Below are 19,863 nucleotides of genomic sequence, written 5' to 3' on the forward strand. Positions count from 1 at the left end.
TGTGAGCACTGGCATTTCTTCCATTAGAAGAGATATTTTAGAATGCTTAGCTTTTGATTGTGACAGATCCTTTCCTTGGTTTTTGGGGAATATAGTAGACTGAATTCCTATATAGGTTTACTTTCTGCAGGCTGGAAATAAAGCTTCTGCTGAATCAAGTCTTTTCCAAAGAGCTCCTTAGAAAGGTTAGACCAGATTAATGGATTTCCTTCTTTGCTACATCCTATGCTATAAGGCACTGTGGAGGCAGTGACTGTTGCAAGTACTTTCAATCCAGTAGCCTTCCCTAAGAGCAGAAGGAAATTGTCTTCTGCATTTTTTTCTCTTTATGCCTTCCTTCATCACAATGAAAAGAAAATTTTTTAATTAGAATCTCTATCTTCCAGTGAACCTCAAATAAAGCATTTAGTGAAAAACCTAGCCTGGTATTTGGCAGCTGTACTTGGCAAAGAGAAGATGTGGGTGTTGTTTCTGAACATTTAATTTTGGTTCTTGAGCTGTGTTATATAAATGCATTTCTTGCATGAGTGTGCATGTGAGTTGGAAGCCTCTAGCTCTAGAATATTATGTGGCTGATGCCAGGAGGAGGAGGGAATATATTCCTCATTAAGAGAAGTTACATCTTCAGTTAGTCAGAAAAATGAAACGTTAAGAAACATAAGACTTCTTTTGAGGGTGTGGGAGTTTTTTTGTCTTTTTATTCAAAAAAAGCTATTATGTGGCAGTAGCAACACATTAGTAAGTAGAAACTGGTGTTTGATGTTTGCCAAGTGTACAAGCAAGCTCTGTGGTTATGAGAAGAAGGATGTGTGTAAATGCCAGTATTTGTGCATGTACATGGTGTTTTGCATGCAAAATTAATATAGGAAGAGTCATATTGGCAAAATAGAAGCTTTATGTAACTTTATTATATATCACATCATGAAAATGCATCCCATTACCATCACCTGAAATAGGGAGCTATGAAATACATTGCCTGAAGTTTTACGACTGCCTCAGTTATTAACCACTGCTTAATGAACTACCAGTGTTAGTAGATTGGGATTGATGCTATTGGCATGTTAAATTTAACCGTGAAATCTTTGAAAGATCTGAATGGCTTAGAACGTAAAACAAAGTAATGGATGAAGTGTTTGGTACCTTGGCTTGGATCCAGCTTGATGTCCTAAATGGATGCATCATGAAACCACAACAGATCAAGCCAGATTTACATGAGTGATGCAGAAGAGCCCTGAAGCTAAGCCAACATAGTGATTGAATTAGCTCCTGAATTTAGAGAGGCTTCTCCCTCCAGGTCAGACTTCTAAGCACTGATGGGCTTGTGTGGGGAACTCACAGTTACAGGCTGAAGTATGCCTACATTTGTGAGGCAAAGAAATCTTAGAGCTTGAGAACTTTTAACTTTGACAAGTGTGACTGATTTTTGTTTTAGGGGGAAAAGGGGGAAACACTGTGAACATTTCCATTGGCGGTGCTTTGGTCAAAGACCTGCCAATCTTCCCAGAAATATCTGTTCAAAATTTGAAACATTTTGTTGCCATGGGGTTGATAAGTACCTTATGTATTGCCCACCTTCATAGAGTGCATGGCTTTTTCATTTAGTAAATAATAACTCAACTGTAATGTCATGCTCATAAATGGGACTATTTTGTGTATAGTGGTGCAAAAGTACAACATTTGTGTTCTCTTCTCTATTTTTATTAAACTGATTTTATAGGTATGTCAGGTTAAAGACAAGACATGGTGGATCGACCAGAAGTATTACTCTTCTTGAGTAATCATGTTTTTAATAATGTTTTGTTTTTACAAGATGCAGGGAAATAGTTATTAAGGAGCAATACCGGGATGTGAAGTGTGTCTTTATTCCAGAGATTTGTATCATGGCAAAGATGTTTCAAAGAGATACTGGGGACATTTTAAAATATATATTTTACAATTCATATTTTTAACTGGTACCCTCACATAAGAGATTGTTAAATTCCAGCAGCTATTTTATTGATGTTACTGCTATATGCAGTTCCTGTTTATGTACACTTCGATACTTCAGTAACCAGATATCTCTATTTTTGTTTCTCAGCATGATGTATCACAGACTTTGCTCAAAGCAACTCTGGACAGTGTGGTTGAAGAGTGTGTCAGCTTTGTTGGAGTTGATATTAACATCTGCTCAGAAATACTATTAAGGTGAGTGAAACATTTTCCTTTTCCAGTAATTACATGGCTCTGGATCACAGAGTCTCTGTTTAGTCTGCCATCTGACTCAAGCTCAGCTGGAGCAAATGGCTCTTGTGTTAAACTTCCAATTACATAAAAATGACACAGTAAGACAGTATTTCACTGAATCATTAAGAGTCAGGTTTTAAGGATATGTGTGATTCTCCAGGGTAAAACTATGCTTCAGAGAAAACCAGATATTTAAAAATTTTGAGCCAACACTGCAATTTTAGAAAAATGTGATATAGGTAATATGTATTTTTACATGGAGAAAGGTATTTTCAAGTGTACTTTGTCTCTTAGAAGGTATTTTTATAGGTACTTCTAAGTGGAACAGGTTGTAAAACTTGGGCGAGGAAAGGAGAAAAGGAAAGATTTAAGGGGAAACGTGAAAAATTTATCCCTTTTTACTGTTTGTTTTTTATTAAGGAGTTATGCCATGTTTACTTGAAGAATGTTCTAGACTTTTTTTCAGGGTTGAAAACTAAAAGCTCATTCTCTCTTGAGTGTGTGGAATTCAATATTGTGTAGGCGACAGACTCTCAGAAGAGCAAAAGTGCTGCTGTCATCCTCCACAGTCGGAGGGGAAGGAAAAGAATGTCCATAATCTTCTGTCCATATTCTTCCCTAATATTACTGTCCATAATCAGTAATGAAAATTACAATAGGTATGAAAGTTAGGAAAAATGCATTCATGATAGCACTATATTTTAGTTTTTTAGCCCCTTAGAATCTTTCTTAAAAACATCTGTCCATATTTTGTAAGAGACTCTTTTTCTATTCTTTTTGGTTTTCCGCTTCCACGTTCTTTCTCTGCGTGTCCAGCCCCTGCCCAGTGCCTGATTTCTTGTGTCTTACATGCTTTCGGATTTAGATCAGCTTTTAGGAAGAAAACAAGTGGAAAGCAAGGTACCTACCTAAATGATAAATGAAGCTTTCATTCATAGAATCAACAGAATATTATCATAAAATAAGCTGAGTTGGAGGAACAGCTATATTGTCTACTTCAGTAGGAAGCATCAGCCTGAGATGCTACTGTGCCTCCACAAAGCTGAACATGGGGTAACCATGTCCAGACAGGGCTACAGGTGGTAACCACATTGTGTAAGTATTTTGTGTGGTCTAATTAACCTGGCTTACAATTGTTCAAGTCTGCTGTTCTGTGTAGATGCAGTCTTAAGTTTCCTTCAGACATCCAGTTTATGAGATTGTCACTCTAGCTAGATTGCAGCTGGAGCAGAGCTGTCTGTTTGTGGTTTCTGATGCATCAAATGCACTTCTTGACACATAGTACACAGGGAGGGGATGACAGTGCTACAGTATTTGCATTAATCTGCTGAGTGTTGTGCTTGAAAGACTTGAGATCATCGGTCGAAAATTCTGTCAACTTTGTAATGTTCCTTTGTCAGTGCAAATAAGCCGGATTTCTCAATGTTTCTAGGAAATTTTGGAAGAAAATTCCATTCCTAATGATTGCTATTCTGTCTGTGGTTAAAGGTGTGACCCTCTAATTTCATTCTGAGCTTTCATCAACTTTGGACTATTTTTTTAACTTTTGCTTGAGCATGAGAATAATGGAAAGATTTTTTTATTTTTTCCCCTGAGATTTTATGACACTTGCTGGGTTTGCTGGTGGTGTTTTTCTAGAATCAGTTCATGCCATTCCACGAACAGGTCACTGCTGCTGCTGACTTAAAGCAATGGCATCAGATAGACAGACAGATAAAACCTAGTAGGTGACATTTCCTTCACAAGTGCCGTGAGTAACTTCCCACGAGAGCTCTTTTCTCTCATTTTACGATTAACAAACTCCACACACAGAAAGTTTTACTCACATGTACATACAGAAAATGTGCTGCAAACCCACAGCTTCCAGAAGGAGCCTAACCACTGTTGCAGTTCACAGGTAAGTTCTTGGCCAGGTCCAAGTTGCCCTCAGAACAAGTCATGCAGCCTGTTCTCAGCTGCTTTTTATTTCAAGAGGAGCCCAGAGAAAAGAAACAAGCTTTGTGGATCAATTCAATCGTTTGAGGAAGGCAAGCTGTTCCCATCCACTCTCTTTGTGGGTAGCAGACATGAGCCCTTCATGTGCAAGGCAAGGTGTTTCAGTACCGTTGGAAGGGCTGAGAGGAGGCTGTTCTTACAGGAACAATTTATCTGTTCTGAACCCTCCTCCCACACTGTTTCCTGAAGAGGGCAGCTGGGGGCAGGCCATAAGACATGACAAATTGAATTGGCATTACGGAAATAGCCAACAGATCATAAATTACACGTCCCTGGCTTACTAGTTAGGCATGTACAGAACTGGGATTGCTGTACTAAGTTTTCTTGACTTGAGTGGATTCCTTCCACAGAACTAAGAGAAGGGACCCTTTTTCAGACAATGTCTTTGGTCTGGGAGTGTATTTGCAAATTACTTAGCAGTTTTAAAGTTTTATAAACCAGATTTTCTATAGGAATGTGTATCCTTGTAATGGGTAGCACTTGCAATAGTGACTGTTCAATGGTAATACAAGTATTTTGTAAATTTTCTTTTAGACACATTGCAGGACTGAATACTAACAGAGCTAAAAATATAATTGAATGGCGAGAGAAGAACGGACCATTTATAAACCGAGAACAGCTCAAAGAAGTTAAAGGTTTGGGTCCCAAAACCTTCCAACAATGTGCTGGCTTCATCAGATTCAATCAAGAATATATAAAGACTTTTTGCAGGTAATAGAGATTTTAACTGTTCTGACTAAATTGTCTAAAATAGAATGAGAAGACTTCCCCCTCTTCTGCTTTGCATTCATGCTTGAGACTCGAGGAATCCTAGACCACTGTGCTCTGAAAGACAACAAATTAACTTGTTTAAGTCAAGGTTTTGATAAATATGTAAGTTTAAGTAAGAATTTTGCCACGGAATTGGTAAAAAATAAATTGTCATGCAGCAGTGTTGTGATCTGAGATATTAAAACTTTAGTCTTGTTTTTCAGGCAAAATACAGAGATCCGAAAATTAACTAATTTAATATGGTAAAGATTATTCTGCAGAACTTAATGGTAGTAAACTAGTGCAGATTTTTGGAGTTTCAATTTCATTACCTGGAAAGAGGAAGTTGAGTAGCTGCCTAGATTAAACTGTGTCTATATTATACTCCTGTGCCTAGCAAGTGGGATGTGACTGTCTTCTGTGTGAAATATGTGAGACCTTTCCTCAAGTCTAGTTTGTCACCAGTGTGTCATCCTCTTTGCTGTCATCTTATTCCCTGATTCTGTACCAAGTATTCTTTGAGCCATTCATTGCGCTCCTCTTGACCTTTCTACAACTGAAGTGCCCTTTCTAGCACAATGTCTCTTCTCCTGTGTTTTCTCATTTCTCTTTCCAAAATAAAGAACTAAGAAAGGGCATGGCAGTAGCTCCATCCCCACACTTTTGCCATTGGCTCTTCTCAAAAAAATATTTTCCTGGGAAGCACATACTATGTTTTTAGCCAGTGCAGCGCTGAGAAGCAATACTGTATTCCCAGTTGCTGCTGGCCGAACAGCACACGCGTAACTTCCAGGCAGGACATGGGCACATGGGGACTGGCTTTCTGCCCAGGTGGAATGTGTACAGATTGGTTGCCCATCTGGCAGGGAGGTATAGGCTGCAGGCCAAATGGTGCTCGCTGTAAGCACCAGAAGACCAAAGAAATTGCTTCCAAAGCTCTCTTTGATTGATAGTTCTTACCTTGTACAGATCTGTTCTCGTTTCTCTAGTTTATGCTGCAATACAACCAATGAAAAGAAGGTTGATGGCTTTTTCCCTGCCCCCCCAACGTGTTCACTGGTGAAATGTGAACATTGTTTTGGGGGTTTTTTAACCTTCCTGGAACACGATTCTGATATTAGTCAGATTCCATAAAACTTGGGAACACTGTATAACCTGTGGGTTTTAAGGCCAAAGTAAAGCTCTAACACTGCTCCCTCCACAACACTTTTTGTGGGTCCAGGTGACATAACCAGAAGCTTTTGAAATGTTCTTTGGTGGCTCATTTTTATCCTTTTTAATCACTTTGATGACTTTAGATTGCTGTATGAAATAATTTTTTGTGCTTTTTATGTGAAATTTAACAAATAATGGTTATTTTAAAAATTGACATGGAAAGAGGAAAATATGTTTACGTTTCTGCCAGCAGTTGATGAGTGGAGCCCAAAGTTGGGAGTGGAGTGGCCAGAAAAGGCCAGTGCTAGTTTCAGGTCATTCAATGCATCCTCTTTTGTCCTCCAAAAGCAGGACCCGCTTGTGATTTAGGGGAAAAAAAAACCAAAACAAAGAGGCATAGAAGGAGCATTTGCAATAGGAGTCCTTTCGATGCCTTTAATGTGTCCTGATAAATTTTTTTGTTTGAGGACTTTATGGGAAAAAATGTGTTTGTTTTGTGTGTGGACACTGGGCCAGGATCATCTTCATTAAAAATGACATGTCCATTTTTGATTTCTAGCAGTAATAAGAAAAATGAACTTGGAAATCGTGCACTTTTGACTAAAGCAGGTGCACTGGGTAAAAAGAAGAGTAAACTAACATCATGTGCCTCACAACAGCCCAATCCTTTGGACCAAACTTGCATTCATCCAGAGTCTTACAACATTGCAATGAGGTAAGTGATGGGAAAGCCTTTGAACCATTGACACCATCAATTTTTAAAATAAAAGTACTGATTTTTCTGACAGCAGCCTGCTCAGTCTTTTGAGACAGGGATATTTATATTGCTTTGAAGCTTTCACCCATGTCTTCAAGAAGGTATGCTTCAGATATATGTGAGCATGTGTCATTACTATGGGCCTTTAAAATTAAATGTTGATATTGCAAGATCTAATTAAGAGGTATATATAAAGTTCCCAAATACATGAATAGTATGATTGTTTTACTAAGTGACTAAAAGAAGAGAATGGTTTTTGTGTATGTCAGACAAAAGTAATTAGGAATCCATGTGTGCCTCTGAAATACTGCTGTAAGCTGCGATCTTTTCTATCAGCAGCCCTGGTTGAAATTGGACTCTGCGTTTCAGAAAACATCTCCTACCATAAATGGGCACATATTTATTTTTCAGCTGAATTTCACTGAACAGGTTATTTTCTTTAAGAATACTGAAGCTAATTTCACTAGTAGCCAGTTGCTTTAAGATTCTCATGATCTCTGTTGAGAATATTATGCCTGGGCAAACAAACTTGCGCTTCCTGTTTTATAAACAAAACCATCTTTAAACCTCAAAGAGAGATGCAGAATTTTTGACTTCACAAAGCTTGATTTTCTTACCTAAAAATTCATACAGGACATTGCATTTTTAGGGCACCGTCCCTTCAGTGTGTACTCTGTTCTCTCTTCCTATCCATAGGTCTTCCTGTTTTCCCTTCTGCTAGGCATGCAGTGAACTTTTGTTTTCATTCTCTCCCTGCCACAGTTGATTCTTCTTTGTGCATTTGTGCCTGATTCTAGGAACCACTGTTCAATTTCCTGGTAAAGTCTATTGCAGTTGTGCAGTGTGTAGATAACTTTGGTTTCTCCTTTTTCATGACCATTTTCCTTTTTTCTTTACGCATCAATGTTTGTTGCAAAGTCCCTGCCCTTTGTAGCTGTGGGAAAAAAACATCAGTCAAGGTCTTCATCTTAAAGATCTTTTGTTTGGTAGGTGGTTTTTCGGGTGTACAGCTTGGTCACCCTAACTCAACATGATTCAATGTAAGTCAGTCAATGTGAAAAACAAAAATGAATTGGTTATTCAAAAATAATTTGATTTTCAATATTGAATTTCGTTCAATTTAAATTTCAAGTATTCGTTTTTTATCTTTCCAGGCCTGGTATACTAATAACATGGTTAGTAAAGTGGTCATAATGCTACCTACGAGCCTTGCTTAAAGCCTGATGTGGACAGATTGCTTTAGAGAGCAGAGAAGTATATGCAGTTAATGGTGGAATACTACAGTAATTTCCTTACATACAATATTTTCACAAGAGGTGGTCAGAAAACAAAGAAGTGTAACTTTTTTTCCAAAGCAGCACAGGTGACTTTTATATATGAAGTGGTAAATGGGATTATTACTGCAAAGGGTAGAACAGATGTTCACGTACAGCTGAAACTGTATCATTTTGGTAGGTATCATGGATCGTATACTTGTGGTCTAAAATTTGACTGGGAACCCATCACCAGCACGATTTAACAAAAAACAGAATAAAAAAAATTAACGAGCATGACTTTTTCATCTAAGCCAAGACAGTGGTTTGAGTCCTAGGCTTGTGCATGTTTCAGCAAGGGGGCTGGCACCTATTGCACAGCCAGCAGTGCTTAGAAGGTGCCTTGCTGAGTCTTAAAATATGCGCAGCTTCAGACTCAGATTTGGATTGCTTCTAAGCCAGTGCAGGAGTGTTACGTGGCTGAAGACCAGTGTTAATCTATCTCATCATCTCTCTTTTTGGATAATGCAAGTATTTTACAGCAGATTTCCAGCAGCGCCGTTTTCTATTCTGTTTTTTACCAAACACTTTGTCATCCTAGACAGAATTTTCAGAGGAAGCATTTAGGTTGACATCCATCTATGACATCCAAATGCATGTCATAGATATCGTACCATACAGGATTTTGTTGTGTGTTTCTTGTTTGTTGTTTTTTTTTTTTTTAATGCAAAAGAATATAAGTTGATTACAAAGCAAATATAAAACAACAATTACAATAGCTGCTAATGAAACACCAAAATTAATAAGCATAGCATCTCTCCCTGTACTAATTTTATCAGTCTTTTTTTTCATCCTTTTGGTTTTCTCTGTTGTCTTTTTTACATTTTAGTACCTCCACACATAGTATGATAGGGGGTAAAAAATCTCCAAGTTCTGTCAATGTACTTTATGGACAACAGTGTTTGTATTTTTCTCTTGTTTCCTTGAAAGCATGTTAAATATGAAGGTGATAACTTTCATAGTATACAATCTATGACTGTGCAGCAACTTGATATCACAAAATGGTGTGAGGAAGGGGACAAGTATCTTTAATGTTTTTTCATGGCAAATAGCTGTTTTGAGAAAAGAAAATACAGCTCTGCAGCAAACTGACAAAAGCTAAGATGTGTAGTAATAAAAACTGACGCTGGTGACATAAGGGCTAAATATAAACCAGACATTCTCCCCTCAAGCAACTAATGCTATAATTTAGCAATGATTATATATTTAAAATGACTTCTGAAAAAAAGCATATGAGCTGCTAAGTTTCTCAGAACTTATCAAAACAGCTTTCCAAACCTTTTTTCCTCCCTGAGTATGAATTAGGAAAAAAAATTTACTAGGAATTCAGACTGCATGGAGGATTCAGTCCAAAGCTTATCAGGGCTGTTGGCAAGTTTTGCTGACAGGCAGGGGATGGGACTGGGCTTGTAATTCCCTTTTGCTGAGCCTACGTTCATGGGAAAGCTTTTGAGAGCCTGAAGATCAAATCCTGTTCATGGTGTTGCTTGGAGGTGTCTTATGGAAATTAGCCAATATCTGAAAGTCTTTCTAGAATGCTAGAATTAAACTAGTTTAAAACCTAATTAATAATTCTTATAACTTAAAGTGCATGAGAAAAATTGAAACTCTTAGAGGTAGGTTAACATTGTTATTTATGCATCTTGAAGAGTTCTTTGGCTCTAGTGATTTCAGAGTATTTATTCTTTTTCTGTGCTTACACTTAACTGTCAGGAAGTGTGTCAAGTTCACAGGTGGATCTGTGCTGCCAAAGGGCAGAATTGTCTTGAATATGACCAGATTTGATCAAAAATCCAGTATTACATACCTCTTACCATGAAAATTAAAATGTATTGAATAGCTGCTACACAAGTTAATCATAAAGGCTTCCGCATGCAATGCCTACCACATCTTGCTATAGAAAGTAGTTTCTGAAAGTTTTATTGGATTAAAACTTTTCATGGAAAATTGCATTTATTTTTAAATGAAATAACATGGTGATTTTTATCCACTGCTTATAGCCAAATTACCCAAAGGCAGCAGTCTACATTGCAGATTTATGACATGCAAAATTATCAGGTTTTAAAACAATGTTTTTGAGGGATAGAAATTTACCAAAATTTGAAACCACTAATTTTCTTTTTCAGTACTATTTTGTAGCTTGAAAAGCCAATCCATTAAAGAAAAATATGGTTAAAAGAATTACTCCCAAGTGGTGACTTTGGTTGCCAAACTTCAGGCTGGAGCCAATTTTTAGGGCTGATTTAGAAAAATAGGGTTTTTATAATGGAAACACTGATGTAATCTTTACTACAGTGGCACAAATGGTGCTGGTATGATTGATTTATGACATTTAAGCATCTTAACTTAAAATCTGTACAATTTCTGTAAAATAATTGGAAAATATCCTACTAATGATTTAACACGCTCTGCAGAAGACCAAAGCATTTTTGTTCATGGTTTCCACACTGTCAAAGCTTGGCTTTGTCGTGTGCAGTGATCAAACTTGCGAACACCTCTAAATATTATTAATCGAAATTTCCAAAAAGCTAAAGGAAAACCTCAAAACTTTATAGACAGCCCATTTTCCTGCAAAGCAGAACCATGTTTTAAGGTTTTGAACAGTCTATATGTGAAAACCAGTTTATAGTGGCAGAATCTTCTGCATACAATTAATACAATATGTAGAGCATATCCAATTTCTTGGTATGTATTGTTAAAGAATTGGTAGGAAAACCGAGGAAACATTTAGGAAGCCCCCAGAAGTTACAACCCGGTTATGCTTATAAACCAAAATGTTGGAAAGAAAATGCAGTGTTTTTACTTTGTTCTATCAGTCTGCTGGGTGCAGTTGGTTTCATGTGACAGAATTTTAACATTTGCTGACTTTTTTATTTAAATCTCATTAAAATGCTTTTTGCAAAAGGTTGGCACTCAGAATGTGTATTTGCTGCTCACAGATTGCAGCATCTGGCAGACAGGTTGTATTTTAGCCTGGCCTAGAAACACAAATTTTTGCCAATGTAAAATATCTAAGGCTGAGTTAAAATAACAGTGGTGAGGATCTTCCTTGGCTAATTCCCCAGGTTTAGGACCTTGCCTGGTAGAGGCCAGTTCTGCTTACTGTGGTTGATTATGCCTTAAGAGAAGTTTTTGACATACTGGACAGAGTCACTTGGAGTGAAGATTCATGTCTTGCCATTCTCTGTGTACTGATAATGGTGCTTGATATCTTCAGCCAGAATCCCAAGTCTCAAGGGACTTCAACAAGCACTCATTCATGGGCTTTTTCTTCACTGAAACAAAACACTTCAATTTGGTGCTCATTTTAGCAAGGTGTTTGTGTTGATAACAGTTTATATTCCACTATAGGCCAGTCAGTCATATTTCAGATATCCCTGCTGTTTCTTGTACTCCTCATGGGTGGATGTAACAGCTGACCCATAGTATCTCATTTGCTGTGCTGGTAAGCTGCATTTGCTGGCTTTGAAGGCAAGTATTGGCACATAAGAAAATGCAGAAGAAAAACTGTTGATGAGGCCATCAAAAGAAAGAGATTTTCCTATTCTGCCCTTTATGCAACTGAAATCTTGTCTTTTGATAGAATATCCAGCTTGCTGGCAGGCTGACTTGCCTCTGTCCAGATCCCCTAGTTGTCCTGGAACAACTGAAGCTAAGCTTAAGGGGAGTAGAAATCAGAGAGGGAATTATTACTTGGTATGGTATTTGAGCAATGAAAACCAGTTGTTGTGTTCTATTTAATAATGCAGTCTACATGTAAATATTTTTACAGAGGATAGAAGTTGTTACTGAGGTAGGAGGCCTTTCCTTACAAAAACATCAGAAATATCTTTTGTCCACTTGAATGAGAACATGTACTTGCATGTACACACATGTGTGGGTATTCAAGTTATTTAATGTGCAGACTAATACTTTACAAAGTCTTACATTTGGGGGCTTTTAAAAAAAAACTTTAAAAGGTTAAACTCAGTCAATTAATGAAATTTTATGACTATTTCCAATAGCCAATGTACAGCCCTAATTACAGAGAACACTTGCAGAATTGTGACCATTAAGTATTATAAATAACTGTTCATATTAATCACTTTAAAAGGCCAATTCTTTCACAGGTTTTACTACTAACTTAGCTGGATTTTTAGAGGCCATATTTTTGTAAGTTATCTTGTCAGTAAACAGAAGACCACAAAAAGCTTTCACTGCCAATTACCATCCAATAAAGACATTTTAAAACTTTAATGTGTTGTAAAATACAGTTAACAAGAATGATTAGAAGAACTTGGAAATAATGGAGAAATATGCTCCATTTACGCTGTAAATACTAGACCCATAAATCAAACGGTATTTTTAATTTGTTGGAACTTTTGGTACTTACATAACTTCCCACTAGTTGCATTTAGAAAAAAATACTGGGCAAAACCCTCACAAGACCTTTTTAATGGAATTTTCTCCTTCAAGTGTAGTATACTAGTTCTTTGTGGATAACTAATCATGTTTCACTATTTTGTATCTCGGGTTGCACTCCAGTTACGTGATATATCAGTAGTCATGAGAGCAGCCAACAGCAGCGTGACTAATGGTATGGGGGTAAAGTGGCTATGCTGCAGTGAAACTGTGTCTGAATTTATTTTCTCATTTAGAAACTCATTGTTTCTTAAAATTTGTAAGTTCAGAATGTCATAGACTGAGTGCTTTCTGCATGCAGTCAAATAATCTACATTATTAATAATTTATACATTTTTAGAAAAACATAATGGTTAGACAGCTTTGTCTGGCTGAACCACATAAGTAGTTTTAGATATATTTGAATCTTTATCTCTCTGTGTCCAGCAATTAATTACAGAAAGTAATGCACTAATACTGTTTGATACACTGTCTTCATTGGTAATCAAAAATTGAGGATCCGTATCACTGGTGGGAACAAGAGCAGTCAACATCTGCGTTATACAAATACTGCTTTTGCACTTCAAAACATTACTAAAACATAAATGTCTGCATAATTTAAGTTTGTTACTGTCATAAATGTATGTTTTACCTAACAAAGTGCATGCTAATGCAGAGTTGTTTTGTTTTCAGAGTGATTATGCTGCTTTACCATTAATTCATGTGTGTACTGTGACAAGATGTAATGGCGTATCATGTTGCTTTAATGTAATGAATCCAGTACTCCCAGCTCTTAAGTTGTGTTGCTGGAAATGATTACATAAAACAGAAATGACTGTGACTAAAGCCCTTGCAAAGCTTTAGGACTCCTGCACATTATAAGAAGCTTTTCAAGGGGTGGTTAGAGTAACTTCTTAAAAATTTACTGTAGGCTTCCTTTGGTAAAATTTTTACTCTTTTCTGACTATTTTTTGCATTCCAGTGAAATTTACATTATCTTTTAAGCTTTGCAAAGGTTGTGCTATAATTTTGTGCAGATGTGTATGTTAAGTGAACATGATGTGCTTATTTGTTACATTTATGCTACTTTTCTTTCTTTCTTTATCTGGATAAGATGGATGAAATTATGTATTAAATAAAAACATCAGTCATTTGTCCATGACCATTCTCTGCAGGTCCTCTAAGACTGCAACGATTGCTTTTAAAATGAAGGTGGTTGCAAAGGTTTCTGAGTATTCTCTAAATCTCAAAACCATAAAACTCAAAATTCTAAACTGTTTAAATTTCACCCTGTTCTTCCTAAGACTCTGGCAGCTTTTATCTGAGTTGACATACCTTGAGCAGCAAGTTCACCATTCATTCACATACTCAGCATTTGAAGAAGCAAGGATAATATATCTTAGAAGAATGACCTCACTTCAGAAAAAAGTCTTATCTTCCCCGTTTCTGTTAACTTGTCTTTAGGTTTTGTCTTTCTAGTAGATAAACACAGCACTTGAGCTACTGCAATGTATTATTTATTTCACATATGTAGCCAGGAAAATACTTTAAGGACTTATATTTTTGCACAGATCATTCATGTTCTTATGTTGTGCAGCTGGAGCTGTTGTTTACAAATTGTGTGAGTGAAGTATTTTGAGGACTGTAGTGAGATAGTTTAACATTAAGATCAAAATATTTAAATTAAGGGAAACCTCTTTTTTCCCCCATAGCTGTATCTGAGTGTTACTACCAACTACATCTGTCTTTTTTTTTCTTGACTTTGAAATACCTCTTGGAGGGAGTTGTTGGGTTTCTTTTTTAATAAGGAGAAAATTAGCTTTTTTCTTAGCAATGACATTTTAAAGTAGAAATTATCAAAATAATGCACTGCTGTTCAGTCAGAGAGTTGTGCTTTTTTATTGATTTTTTTTTTTTTTTTTTTTTTTAGTTCAAGTGCCCTATGTTCATTTGAGTAAAAATGATACATTAAGTATGTGATTAGATTCAACAGTATTTCTAAAACTAACTGCATCTGTAATCACTAAGAAGTTACTTTAATTTGGAAATACTTTAATACATGGGTTTTACCAAAGCCTGTTCTAAAATGGTGAGAATTTCCAAAATACAAATAATACTGTTTCTTATAAAGAGTAATCTTCTCGGAATATGTGTGTGCTGGGCTTTGTTACAGTGCTCTGTTTTGCCTGTGATATATAACCATAATTCTGAAATATTCTTAACAAAATGCCTGATTTTTAGAACACTAAAATTCTGTAGAAGTCTGTGGGACTTCTCATGTGCTTAGAGTTGGGCACATGTATAAGCATAATCTTCAGGTGGAGCCAAAATTTTCCTGTGAGCAGTAACCACAATAATAAGTCCATTTACATAATTGTAATTGATAACATAGGACCCAAACCTACCACCCTTGCCCAGATCAGGAATCTTTTTTAATTTCAAACAAACGCTTTGGGATGTCCAGAGGGAGGCAATGAAGGAGCAGAGGGCAAAACACCTTTAATGAATTGTGCTTGAAGGCTCAGGCACTTGGACTGTGTCCTGTTTGGTTTTGTTTCTAGCCATGCACATATAACACCATTCATTCTGATTGCGTTATCCACGCATGTGACATCTTTGTATGTAACAGGGCTTTTTTTAAATACACGCTGGTGGCTGTTTGGTGTGGTTGCACTTCTTGGTGGTGAAACCCACCCCATGATCAATTTACGAAGTCAATGTGCTTCTGCGAAATCCTGATGGTGAGAAAATGTTACTTGGACATACTCAAGCTGAGTTTCCATTTGAAGTGAAATAAAGCCAAGTACGTGAATGTCAGCAAACTTGTTTATAGGGGTGGGTGGTAAAGCATACATTATTTAGAAGGTTGAGTCATGAGGCTGGTCAGGTTTGTCATGTTACATCTGGCACGTCAGTCAAAGCTGGGACAGCTGCTGCCTGTCACTAGTGCTCTGGTGGGGCATTGTCCGGTGTTAGCAGCCAGCAGCCCCCAGCAGTCTGGGGAGGAACACTTCACCTGGGCCTGGGCTCATTTTCAGCATTATCATTGCAACTACTTTTGGGGTTCCTTTGCAAAAGAGCGTGGTTTCATTTCAAAGAACATCTGATATTTTTCATATCTGTTATTAGACAAAATATTCAAATAGTAGTAGTGAGGTTTGTTAGTTTCCGAAAAAAAAAATTGCACTTGATATTATAAAACATTTTGCATCTGTTGTGCTGTATGCTTTGCTTCCAAATCACCTTAAACTACTTTAAAAAGTGATGTCAAAAGTCGATATGCAGTCAAAGCAAAATTCAGTAAATATGGAGAACAGCACCATCCACAGTGTCATTATTAATTTTCATCATACGTTGCCACATGAAAGATGTGTATGCACTAAAACAATTAGTGAAAATTATATTTATCACTACTAAGTACAAATCTCTGTGTTTGAGCTACCAGTACATTTAAGTCACTATGCTTGTACTTGAATTCAGTAAAGTGGAAGTTCTTACAACCAGTTCTAACACATGTTCTCCTTTAGCAAAATTAATGGACATTTTTAAGTGAAGCTTTGCCCTTATCCTCAAGGATGAATTTTGTGATTTCCTGAAAGTCAGATATTCTTTTAATTATGTCTCTTCCATTTATATTTTGTCAAAAATAAATTTAGTTTTCTGTTTCAATCCATATAACTTCCTGTTGCTCACACACTGAAATAATCTCAGTTGGTTCCTTGGGTTAAAATTAAGAAACAGCATAACAAAAAAATACTCTGGGTCTCCTGACAAAAGAAATACTAACCTCAGGTTTTCGATAAATATGCTTCCCCTGCATGTATTTTGGCAGGGGAAAGGAGATTGTATACCACAGGCTTTTGCTTTCTTATAGAGCTGGAATGTCTTCCAACAAGTTCAGGGCATGAACCTGCTGCTTAGCTCTTCTTTTGAGACTTGTAGTTTACACTTGTTGTGAAGCAGGATAAGGAGAGGAAAAAGGAATCTCTTTTAGGAATTTGGAAGGAATGTTTAATCAGACTCTGGAGGACAGGAACGATAATTCTACCTGCCTGCTGTGTTGGAGAACGTGCCAAAAAAAAATTGTGCTTCCTGTCAACAATAAGGAGCATGATAACGCAGGGTAGACGAGGCTTATTCATGGTGAGATGCAGGTCATGGGGGAGACCACATATTAGGACATAATTATTTAGAAGTATTTATTTTTATTTCTTTTCAGCTTTTTGGATACCAGTCCAAATTTCTCTGTCTGCAATGTGTGTATGTATGTGACAATAAGGAAAGATAAGGATGTTTGACTTCTTTGTGTTGTATGGCTACTTTGACTTAATGGTTACCTAGTGTCTGAAAAATTAATTGCTCTTAATCAAGAAGTTCAAAGACAAGAGAAGTATTTCATGCTAAGTTTTTCTTAAGTTGGGTTAAAAATGCTTAAATTAATATTTTGAGTATTCATTGTTGCTTTACTAAATTGCCATTCATTCTAATTTGAACAGGAGTGACAATTATGATACCATTGTTATAGAACTCTCACTGATTTCTAGGAAACTTTCATGGTAAAAGACATTTTTCAGTAATAAGGAAATTCAGTTTTATTGTGAGATGAAATAATTGGTCTGAGAAGAGATTTTAATTGCATTTTGTTATTTTGCTTCTAGTTTTTCAGTCTGTTCCAGAAGATACACATATACAGATGGGCTCTAAGTTTCCATTTATGTGTCAGATCAGTGATGATTTGAGAAGACATGCACTTGAGAAATTGTTCATACATTTTATCAGAAGTTTTGTTCATGCGTCAATGAAAAAATAATAGAGTGAAAGTTCAGTTCCCACTAAAGGATGTTACAAATCTTTCTGTCTTTGTTTGAACTTCCTAGGTTTTTATCTCTCATTGGAGGAAATGCAAATGACATAGGAAAATCAGATATGCAGCAAAAAGTAAATGCGGTAATTCAAAAGGAAGGACTGGAAGGCACAGCCAAAAGGCTCAATACCACTGTGCACACACTGCAGCTGATCATTGATGGTCTCACTCAGCCTGAGGGCTACGACATCCGAACAGGTAAACCTCGGTTTGGAAGGTTGTAATCTCAGTTTGTTTGTTCTACATATTTTAAAACAGCACAATTTTTTTCTAAAATCAGTAGTAGATTTTCATGGACATGTAACTCCATTTCGTTTTTCAGTCAAGGTAAAGGCTATGTCATAGTCAGATGTTTCTTTTCAGTTTTGTAGGTAAGTGTGAATCCTGTCTTAAATCATGGCATTTTCAGCCATAGGAAGGGGAGTTGTATGGCTGTTAACAAATGAAATAATTTCAATATGTTGCCTCTCTACTGATTGAATCTGTGTTGGCTCTCCATCACAGAGGGGAATGCTGAGACCACGGTGAAACAGTAGCAATAAAGTTCTGTGGAGCAGTAGTGTGTAGTTCCGCTCTTTTATTGCCCTGGTTTCTGGGAGACCAATGTAACTGAGGCACGTTGGCTCAACACCTACCCTGGTTAAAACCTGCAGTGGTACTGAACACTTTGAGGTAGAGGAAAAGAAGGATGAAATCCCCCAGTCTGGGGATGCTGTTGTGTAATGAAACTTAGAGCTGGATTCTCTTACAACAGCAGGAGATAAAGGTAGACAGCAAAGATGAAGGCTTGTAATAACAGATAATAAAATATATATTATATATATTATACTTATATGTATACTATATATAAGTATATATACTTACACTATATTTAAAAACCAGCCAAACTAACATTTCTGTCCCCCTTTTTTAGTTCATTAATGGTTTTTGTGCTTATTTTTTAAATAGTCCCCACTAGTGATCTTGAAAATGTGTATTTTCTAGGTCTCAATTTGTTCTGGTGATCTCACATCTAAATTACAGTAGGATAGACTATAAACATAGGAAGACATAAAAGCAAAAAAAAGAATCTTCAATGGAAATATTCATATTCTGCTGATCTAGGACATTCAGTATTACTGTAGACAGACTGTGGTTGGAGAAGGCAGCCTACTAGACTTACGTAGCTGTCATGAGTTCTTCCCATGGGCCCCTTGCAGTTCTTCATGAGCTGCTCCAGCATAGGTCCCTTCCATGGAGTGAAGTCCTTTAGAAACAGACTTTCGTTGTTCCCTAATGAGGTCACAAGTCCTGCCAGTAAACATGCTCTAGTGTTAGCTTACCACAGGGTTGCAGCCTTCTTTCAGGCATCCATCTGTTCTGGTGAAAGGCCCTCCATGAGCTGCAGGGGAATCTCAGGTCTGGCATCTGGAGCTCTTCCTCCTCCTTCCCTTGGTGTCTGCAGAGCTGTGTCTGTCACATATGCTCACTTCTCTCTCCCGGGCTGCAATTGCTGTTGCACAGGAAATTTTTTTTATTTTTAAAATATTTTATTCCAGAGTCACTTACCACCATTGTTTATCGGCTTGACCTTGGACAGGAGTAGAACTATTGGACACAGGCAAAGCTGGAGAAGCAACCACTCACAGTTGCCCACACACATACACATACTGAAACATTGCCGTGCAAAGCCAGTGTAGATCCACAGACTGATTAAATTCCAGTGCATTTTAGCTATAAACTTGTTCAGGCTGAATTTTATTTCTCAAAAGCAAGCACAGAAAAAAATATTGCAATTCTGTTTTGGTGATGGTCCTTGTGGAAAATTTCAGTCCTTATTATATCTTGGAAAGGTCAAACAATGATAGGAAGTTTGAAAGAGAAGTTGTTGAGATGACTCAGAAGGGTTTTCTGGAGAAGCAGAAAATGGTAGGGATATAAAAGAATTTAAAAAATCTATCTGTGCCCTTAAATAGAGAATGTGAGCATTAATATCTCAGTATAATCCCTGCTCATGATCATGCCTGTGTGATTTTTCAAGTTGTCGGTGCAAAGCGGTGCTGTGATGAAGTTCATGTGATGTCATGGTGCAGATGAGCAGCAAACCTAAGAACAGTGCATTGCTGACTTTTCTTTTAGTATGTGATGAAACTGAGTATTTATCTTCCTGTGAATGTGTAGAAATTTCCATAGGAATAGAATTTCATGTATAATCGATGTAGCTGGAGTCACCTCAAGTGTTTTCCCCCTAGATCTGAGAAAATTTGAAGAATCTTTCAATCACTGCCTACTATAAAACATGCTTCTGATCCCCTTATGATAGTTTCATTACACAAAATTCAGTATACTTACTCAATAATCTAAGTCTTTTCAAGTGATTCACAAAATATAAGAAACAAGTTATCACAGATGGGTCTTTATTTAAAAATGTGCAGAAACCAGTATTT

The 19,863-nt window shown here is 36.9% G+C and overlaps 1 protein-coding gene across 3 annotated transcripts in view; it reads left to right on the forward strand.

Annotated features, from left to right (window-relative positions):
* Positions 1–19,863, forward strand: part of SRBD1 (S1 RNA binding domain 1) — a 125,262-nt gene that overhangs the window by 104,310 nt on the left and 1,089 nt on the right. For all 3 annotated transcript variants that reach the window (XM_038132569.1, XM_038132570.1, XM_038132571.1), the window contains exons 18-21: positions 2,078–2,184; positions 4,753–4,929; positions 6,686–6,838; positions 17,451–17,635. In XM_038132569.1, the coding sequence (XP_037988497.1) occupies positions 2,078–2,184; positions 4,753–4,929; positions 6,686–6,838; positions 17,451–17,635 (622 nt within the window). The remainder of the gene's footprint in view (positions 1–2,077; positions 2,185–4,752; positions 4,930–6,685; positions 6,839–17,450; positions 17,636–19,863) is intronic.

Source organism: Motacilla alba, chromosome 3, assembly GCF_015832195.1.
Source record: "Motacilla alba alba isolate MOTALB_02 chromosome 3, Motacilla_alba_V1.0_pri, whole genome shotgun sequence".
NCBI classification, from domain to species: Eukaryota; Metazoa; Chordata; class Aves; order Passeriformes; family Motacillidae; genus Motacilla; species Motacilla alba.